We start from the raw sequence: 9,150 nt of genomic DNA on the forward strand, positions 1-9,150 counted from the left end.
ACATTCATAGTCCTAAGGATACAAGGCAAATTCTTAGAACCATTCAAACAGACCTTTTGATGTTATAGGAAAGCTCTTTGTCCTTCTTAGAAAAGAGATGGGCACTCAATATAACAAGATTCAGAGTAAGTATAGAATTAATTTAAATTTTATGGTAATTATGTAAATAAGAGCTAATCTTTTTGACTATTCAAACTAAGACTGAAACAAATGCAGTTGCTTTGAGTCATAAAACATACTCAGGCCCTGTAAGACTTCCTGCAGAGGAAGCTTGTGACCTCTGTTGTCAATTTAATTTTTACTCAAGGCTGAATTAAGTATATCTGGGCCTTATAATTTTGGATTCTATAGAGCTATCTGGAATATGTGACCTGCATGCTCTCCAGAGATTCAGAGATTTTTGGTTAAGTTAGAAAATAACTGGTGGGCCTGTCCTACTCTCCTCTCCTGCCCCTGTTAGAATCCTGGCTGCCAGGAAGGGAGGAGACAGGCCCAGAGAGCAATTAACACAGCCTCTACCAGGAGGTCGTTTTAGTGCTCTGTCTGTGGTTCCTAAGTGCTGTTCAAACCCTCTTTTGTTCTTTAGAGAGCAGACCTGATTTTAAGGTGTGGTGTTTGTCTTTAGCCTCAGAGATTGCATAAGACCAACAGGTTAGCCAGAGCAGCATTATTTATCCTGGGAAAGGAACAACCAAGAAGATAGGACAGATCAAACAGGTTGTTTTCTGAAGAGAAAATCCATATTCTTAATTGTGTATCCACTTAGTAGCTTTTTATTTTATTATTTTTTTCTTTTTTGCAGTTTTTGGCTGGGGCCGGGTTTGAACCTTCCACCTCCGGTATATGGGGTCGGCGCCCTACTCCTTTGATCCTCAGGCGCCGCCCAGTTGCTTTTTTTTTTTCTAGTGTAAAAAGCTGAGTGCCTCTAGCAGAAAAGGGGGCCCTTGTCCCTGACCCATGTATTTTGTCTCAAATGTGAGCCATGTTTCTTCTGAACTACTCCTGGTGTAAATTGCTGACCCCTGGGGGACTTGATGTTTTCTGTACAGGAAGTGACAAGAATATGGGTGGAATGCTAACACTGCTGTTACCAGGGATCTCTTAGGTTTCTTTGTTGCTCTGGGCCCAGGCTGTGAGTGGCTCCCTGAGCTGCAGGTTTGAGCTTCTTTGTGTGTCTTCTCAGCGTCCCTCCCCTGATGTGAAAGCTGAGCTGTTTGAGCTCCTTTTCCGGACGCTTCATCACAACTGGAGGTACTTCTTCAAGTCCACTGTCTTGGCCAGTGTCCAGAGGGGGATTGCTGAGGAGCAGATGGAGAATGAGCCCCAGTTCAGTGCCATTATGCAGGTAATGTGAAGGAGCTGGTGAGGCTGCTGTGTGTTCTGAGAACAGATGAGCTTCATTGCCCTGCCTGTCCCTTGGTTTGCTTCTCTGGCATATGGTTCTACTTTCTCTAACCTGGCCATTGGGACTAGTAGTCTTTGAAGCCTCACAGTCTTGGATTTAATACTCAGCTCCACTTTTTTTTTTTTTTAAGAGACAGTCTTCTTTTGTCACCCTCGGTAGAGTGCCGTGGCGTCACAGCTCACAGCAAACTCCAGCTCTTGAGTTTAGGTGATTCTCTTGCCTCAGCCTCCTGAGTAGCTGGGACTACAGGCACCCACCACAACCCCCAGCTATCTTGTTGTTGTTGTTGTTGCAGTTTGGCAAGGGCTGGGTTTGAACCTGCCACCCTTGGTATATGGGGTTGGCTACTCACTGAGCCATAGGCACTGCCTTCAGCTCCACTTCTTAGTATCTCTGAAGTTGGTTTCTTGGAGTCTCACTCAGTCTCTTCATCTGCAGTGTGCAGCTAATACTGCCTGTTTCATGAGTCTGTTGTTGGTTAAATAAGGTAACATATGTGAAGTCCATATCAGTTCCCTTTTCCTTAGAGCACTGTTCCTCAGGTGTAAAGAGACTGCCTCTATCAGAGGCACGGGGGCCCCTCCTTGGGAAATTAACAGGAGTCTCTCCAGGAGGGCCCCAGTGATCTGCATGTTTTGAAGATAATTCTGGCTCATACCATATTAGGAGGAGCACTGCCCTGTGAGTTGGTACTCACTCTCATGTCAAGTGTGACTGTTAATATCCAGTAGAGTGAGCTGTTCAGAAGGTTAACCACACATTGCTATGGAAGACTTGGAATGGCATCCCCTTCCCAGGACAGCTAGACTGGTTTGTGGCTGCTAGCAGGTGCTCTCTTGTGCTTTGCGCTCAGGTGTGGAACTTTTTGATTCTAAGACCCAGTCACAGTAGAGGGCTCACTTTTTTTGGAGGGGTGTTGCGTGAGGGTTTTTTGTTTGTTTGTATATTTGGGGTTTTTTGAGACATAGTCTCACTCTGCCGTGGGCAGAGTATTGTGGTATTATAGCTCACAGCAAACTCTTGAGCTCAAGCGATCCCCTTGCTTCAGCCTCCTAAGTAGATGGATTCTAGTTGCCCACCATAACACTTGGCTAGTTTTTCTATTTTTATTAGAGATGAGGCCTCACTCTTGCCCAAGCTGGTCTTGAACTCTTGAGCTCAGGCTAACCACCTGCTTCGGCCTCCTAGAGTGCTAGGATTATGGGCATGAGCCATGGTGCCTGGCCTTTTTTCAACTTTTAGTAGAGACAGTATCTTACTCTTGCTCAGGCTGGTCATGAACTCCTAAGCTCAGGCTATCTACCCACCTTGGCCTCCCAGAGTGCTAGGATTATAGGTGTGAGCCACCAGGCCTAGCCTTCTTTTAGATTTTTCCATGCCTGTTTTTCCTCATGGAAAAACCAGAGGAATTTCTACCTTCTCTCCCTTCATCTCCCCACCAAAATACAGCATAACACTCCTGTGTGGAAATTCCTTTTTCAAAAAGCACATGGCCTACCTTTGGTCTTTTCCATCTCCAGCACTCCATCGAGGGCTTGGGTTTAGAGTGCTTATATGTGCTCCCTTCCTATCTCCCTCTGAAGCATTGTCCTTGCTTTTAGACTTCTTTGGCAGCCTGATGCCCAGTCCCCCCCGTCAGGGCTGATAAAAGCCACTTTGGAAATTAGTTTTATAGGCTTGGCACCCACAGTTCAGTGGTTAGGGCACTGGCCACTTACACTGGGGCTGGTGGCTTTGAACCTGGCCTGGGCCTGCTAAACAACAATGACAACTACACAACAACAACAACAAAATAGCCAGGTGTTGTGGCGGGTGCCTGTAGTCTGAGCTACTTGGGAGGCTGAAGCAAGAGAATCACTTAAGCCCAAGAGTTAGAAGTTGCTGTGAGCTGTGACACCATGACACTGTACCCAGAGTGATATAGTGAGACTCTGTCTCAAAAAAAAGAAAGAAGAAAAAAGAGTTTAGTAGTTTCTTGTGAAGTTAAATATGTAGTTACTATCTTACTTAGGCATCCTACTTCTAAGTATTTTACCCAAGGTAAATGAAAGCATATGTTCACACAACCTGTACACAGATGTTTATAGTAGCTTTTTCATAATTGCCAAGAACAGGAAACAATCCAAATATCCACCAGCTGAAAGGATAAACAAACTGGTACATGTATGTATACAATGGATACGACTCAACAAAAAGGAACATATTATCGGTACAAACAACAGCATGGGTAAATTTTACATATATTGCTAAGTGAAAAAGCCAGATCCAAAAGGCTACATACTATGTGATTCTATTCCACTCCATAATGTGACATTCTGGAAAAGGCAAATCTGTAGGAACAGAGAATGAGCAGTGGTTGCCTAGGGACAGGGGCAAAGATGGCTTCAAAAGGGGTGTGAGGGCATGTCTCAGTGGATGGAAATGTTCTGTGTCTTGATTGTGATGGTTGTGGAACACTGTGTTGATCAGAATTCATACAGTGACAAATCCCAAAAGTTTTATCTTGTGTTAACACCTCAGTAAACTCAACTTTAAATAATAAATAGGTGGAAACTCTTGGTCATCATGGAGATCTTATCACTGTAGCCAGGAATGCAAGATTTCCTTCTTGTAGCTTAGAGGCACCTCTTCTTCTAGGAAGGGGTCTTGCAGACCTCTGGCCTCCCCCACTCCCTTGGTTACTTTCTTTTGAAGCAGAATGCTTTTTGGTTTGGGGGATGTATCTCTTTTTGTCCTTGAACTAGTAACTTCTATATCCAGAAGATCCAAAGCAGTTTAAAAATTTGCCATTGCCTAACACCAAGATAGAGGTAGCCGGGGATAGAGGAGCCTCTGAGGATTTATATAGCTTATGAGACTGAGATTCAAGGAGAAAGGGATTGCTGGCCTGAGCAGAGGCAGGGAGGCATTGGTGTCTGCTGAGATTGCTGAGGGATCTGACTGGAGCCTTGAGCTGCTTACTTCAAAGACAGGTCCCGTGAAGGTTTTCTAGAGGTTGCTCCACAAGGTGCAAGATGAGACCAAAATAGGAAGCGAGGCCCAGCGGGGAAGACTGAGGAGCTAAGACTTAGGAGGAGCATTCCAGAGATCTGACCGGATTCAGGAGAATTGAGATAGTGGGTACCTTCATCCTAGCTGTTGATGTAAGGAGCCCCTCAGGGACTGCTGACTGTCCTGGCACTGAGTGGATGCTCCAGAAGGGCATGGTCTGGAGGAGATTTAACTGCTGTTTATGAAATGGTGGTCTTATTTCCTAGGCCTTTGGACAGTCCTTTCTCCAGCCTGATATCCACCTTTTTAAACAAAATCTCTTCTACTTGGAGACTCTGAACACCAAGCAGAAGCTATATCACAAGGTAAGGCCCGTCTGTCTTGGAAAGATTCCTTCAAAGGCGGTATCCTGGGCCAAGCCCCACCCGCTCAGGTCAGTTGCTAGAAGCCGTGACAGTGAGTAGGCTGGGACCTGGGACAGGCCCTCTCAACAGCTGGCCACTCACCTGTATCTCTGCCTGCAGAAGATCTTCCGGACTACCATGCTGTTCCAGTTTGTAAATGTGCTGCTCCAGGTTCTGGTTCATAAGTCCCACGACCTTCTGCAAGAGGAGATTGGCATTGCCATTTACAACATGGCCTCTGTCGACTTCGATGGCTTCTTTGCAGCCTTCCTCCCAGAGTTCCTGACCAGCTGTGATGGTGTGGATGCTAACCAGAAAAATGTGCTAGGACGGAATTTCAAGATGGATCGGGTGAGGAGAGAAAGAAGCCAGGCTTAAAAGATGGCAGGATGGGCTCTAAAGCCTGGCACCTGTTTTTTGAAAAGGGGCCAGACTGCCTTGGGGGCACATTAGAGCCGTAGGGCATGGTTTATACTAAACCTGCAGCTTGGTAACATCTTACAATGCCTGTATGACTCCGGGCTTGATTGAGGGGCACATACTTTTTCTGCAGTACTTGGCATCTGTAGCACATATGTTCTGAGTCTCAGTCATTGAGGCCCCCAGTTTCTGGCCCAAGCAGTCCATCTGGTTTGTCTGGGCATCTTTGTACTTACTATCCCACCCCCTCAATCACAGTACACCAGGGCCCTGTTGTTTCCTCATGGGTGATGAGGCCATGGGGCCAACACTAAATTGTGGTAGGAACCACACTTGTCACTCTGCAAACTTGAAGACAGGGTGAAGTGGCTGGTGTTTGGAAGCTGTACCTCTCGGTCCCTAGGGTTAGAGATGGGACCTAGGTTACTGGGATGCCCTTCCGTCTTCCCAGCCTGGCCCTAGCTTAGCTTGAGCTGACCTTCTGCCACATCGTGGGAGGAGCCCTCATAACACTCACCCTCTTCACCCTCTCATCCCATTGTTGCCTGACCAGGAAGGTCAGGTAGACTGTTCCCACATATGTAGCACCTGATGGGAGCTGGAGTACAGCTGGCTCTGGATGCACAGGAAGCCATCTTCGCTGGTGTGTTGGGGCCCAGCTTCCCCACCCTGGGGCCTCCTTTCTAGGAGCTCTCCTGCTCTCCTCTCCCTGTCTCAGGCATTCAAGTCTCTGCTCCTTGGCCAATAGGCTCTACTTGGAACAATTCTTATGGAATAAGCAACTTTCCTCTTTCACCACCTCACACTTGGTAACATTTTGAGAAAATATCCTTCTTTCTCTCATGTCCTCTTGGGGTTCTTGATGTAACTTGTACTTGAGCAGCTTGTCCACAGTTCCACATCAGTGTTCAGATTTACATGTTGCTCTTGCTGGAGCAAACTTTGCTTGCTTTTCTCAGTTGTGACATGTGTCAGGATAGTTTTTTCTTAGATTCAGGTCCTTGTTTTTCTTTGTCTTGAAATCTTCCTTTCCTTGAGTTCTATCTTGTTTTCTCCTAAGCTTCCTCAAGTTCACTTTAGCCACTGGGTGTTTGGTCTTCCTAGAGGCCAGATGCTAATATTTAATGATCAGTTTCTGATGAGTCCGTATCAGTTAACTTTTTAATTCAAAGCAGTGGTTTTAAATCCTAATTATACATCAGAAAACACTAGCAAAACAGACTCCTGTGTTTTACCCAGGAAATTCTGCGTTGGCATTTGGAAACCACTGATTTAAAAGACACTCCTTGTTTGGTTTTTTTGAAGGATGAAATAGAAATCACCACCTTCTGTTTGTTTGTTCACTGTGTATGTGAAGCTGGCTGCCCATGAGGCACTGCTGTCTCTGCCTTCACTGTGTCTTCCAACAAAGACAGGTGCCCCCTGCAGACGCCACTGTGCCAGGCACTTCGTATGCCTTGGCTCATTTAAGACTTATAACAGTTTTCTGAAGTGTGGCATTGTTAGCCCATTTCACAGATGACCTGGGCTCAGGAGGCCAGCACTTAATTAGCAGTTACAGAAATCGGAAGTGGTAGAGCCAGGAAGTGGGATTCATACCAGGTGCTCTGGCCCCAGAGCCTGCCCACAGTTCCCCCAGAGCAGGCTGAGCACAGGCGCTGAGACAGGTTGGGATCAGAGTCACTAGCTTTCCTTTGGGTGCCAGGAAGTAGGGGTATTTGAGCTGCAAACTTTAAACAGAATTCTTGGAGCAGAATAGAGACCAGCCAGGAGAAGTGGGGGTGGGACATGGAGTGGAGGAGAGCTGGGGTGCCTTCAGCTGCTCCCTGCACTCAGTCCTGGCACTTGGGCCTTAAGAAGGCACCACCTTAGCACCACAAGCCAGAGCAGGGCAGCTGCCCACTCTGACAGGGCTTGGTGTACACTTGATTTTGCTCCTTACGTGGACCTATACAGCAGGCACTCTGTGATGCCACACTGAACGACGGTCTTGGAGTGGTATGCAGTAGAGTTTAAGGTTAGTCTCTCACTTCAGTCTGCTTTCCGTAGTCCGTGCTTCCAGCAGCATAGTTGTAGGGGGCATGAGTGCCACTGCTTGTGTATCACCTTGAGTGGCAGGGACTACCTGGAACCGATGGGGGAAGGATTCTGCAGACATTGCTGGGTACAAGTGTGTCACCTAGATTGGCCATATCTGCAGCAATGGCAGTGTTCGAGGGCCTGGGCTCGGGAGCAGGCATGCTCACTGCAGTCTGGACACCTCTGCCCCCTTTCTGTCTGTGCAGCATGGGACAAGTTTCTTCATCTCTATGTGCTTCAGTTTCTTCACCCTTAGAGTAGTGGTTCTGATAGCACCTGTCAGGGAGTTGGTAGAGAGGACTTGGTGAGCTGATACCTTTTTATTGCTTGCAATAAATGTCTGGCTCCAGGGAAGTGTTAGCTAGTACCCCTTTTCTCTCACAGTGCCTTGCACAGAGCCTCTGCTGACATGGTGTAAGAATGAGTAGAAGTTTTGAGTTTTGTAAAATGTTCCCATAGCTCCAACACACACTCTGGTGGGGTCTGGTGGGTGGGCAATCTGGGGTGCTGGGTGGGGCAGGTGGGCTTGTGGGGGAGCCAGGCTGCAGCTGTGCCTCTGCCTTCCAGGACCTGCCCTCGTTCACCCAGAATGTGCATAGGCTGGTCAACGACCTGCGCTACTACAGACTCTGCAATGACAGCCTGCCCCCTGGCACTGTGAAGCTCTGAAGCGCAGCCCTGCCCACCTCTGCGGCCTGCTTGCTGCCCAAGGGACACGGACTTCTGCTGCTGCCACCTGCACCTTCCACCACGGGTGTCTCCTAGACGAGTGTCAGCCACACTTCTTGGATTTTCACACCCTGAGTGGTGTTGCCTGCCTCTGCCCCTCCCCTTTCCTTTCACTGCCACCTAACAGTGCTGGCTTCAGGGTCCATCTTAGCACTGGTTGGTGTTCCCAGGGCGTTTGGACCAGGCAGAGGGTCACATGCCCAGGTACCAAGGTGGCATCAGGAAATCCCATGGAGTAGTGTCTGCAGATCATGAGCATATCAGTCATGGGGCAGAAATGCCAAGGACAGCCTACAATAGTGCCACCTTCTCACCATTCCACCTCCCTACCCTCCTCAGCCAGCCAGCCAGCCAAGGAAAACCATGACTTCAGACTATTTTGGCAATTCTATCAAGTCTCCCCCCACCCCAATTGCCTTGAAGTCTGCTCTTTGTCAGAGATTTGCAAAGACTCATGTTTTGGTTCTTGTTTTCTCATCATTCCATTGTGATATTAAGAAACTAAGAAGCTTAATGAAAAAATAAAATGCTTATGTTGTTGTTATAAACATGCTGGTTAGGGAGCTTCTTTCCATTCCCTGAAGCCAGCACCCAGGTGAGGGCGACCTTCCTGCTGGGAGAGTGGGGCAGTGAGGGGAGAACACCAAGGCCTGAGTTTGTGTCTTGGGAGAGCACATCAGAGGGTGATTGACTTGTGTGGGTCCCTCCCTCTTCTATGTAACGTCTTTAAGCCATGTGAAAAAACAGCCTTCCCATTTCTCAAAGTGGTAGGGGTGTTGGTCTCCTGACAGTTGACCTGGGAGAGGAGAGAGGTGTGGAGTTCAAACCATCTGACTCTGTAACCTCTGTGGTGTGCACCACCCCTGCTCCGAAGTGTGGTGGTGTGACCCTACCTCCCTGCCAGGAATTGCCCCCTGTGGACTAAGGTTTCTCTTGAGGTCAGCAGGGAGATGGGGGTCTCCTGATGGATTGCCTGACTGAGACTAGAGGTGGGGGGGGGAGGGCAGGACTAGGTTGTAGGGTGGGTCTGAGAGCGAGGGCCGTGCCCAGCCATGTGTGTGTGGAAACAGCACTTGTCCTCGAATTTTCTAGAGGAACAAATAACACAGCTGCTTCTGCTCT

General features: G+C 47.9%; 1 protein-coding gene across 2 annotated transcripts in view; it reads left to right on the forward strand.

The window, feature by feature from the left end:
* The window catches only part of XPO6 (exportin 6), a 107,852-nt gene extending 99,276 nt beyond the window's left edge, over positions 1–8,576 (forward strand). For both annotated transcript variants that reach the window (XM_053554829.1, XM_053554831.1), the window contains exons 21-24: positions 1,184–1,345; positions 4,663–4,761; positions 4,921–5,151; positions 7,867–8,576. In XM_053554829.1, the coding sequence (XP_053410804.1) occupies positions 1,184–1,345; positions 4,663–4,761; positions 4,921–5,151; positions 7,867–7,968 (594 nt within the window). In that variant the 3' untranslated portion in view covers positions 7,969–8,576. The remainder of the gene's footprint in view (positions 1–1,183; positions 1,346–4,662; positions 4,762–4,920; positions 5,152–7,866) is intronic.
* The last annotated feature ends 574 nt before the right edge of the window (positions 8,577–9,150 follow it).

The sequence above is a fragment of the Nycticebus coucang genome, chromosome 12 (genome assembly GCF_027406575.1).
Source record: "Nycticebus coucang isolate mNycCou1 chromosome 12, mNycCou1.pri, whole genome shotgun sequence".
Lineage (NCBI taxonomy): Eukaryota > Metazoa > Chordata > Mammalia > Primates > Lorisidae > Nycticebus > Nycticebus coucang.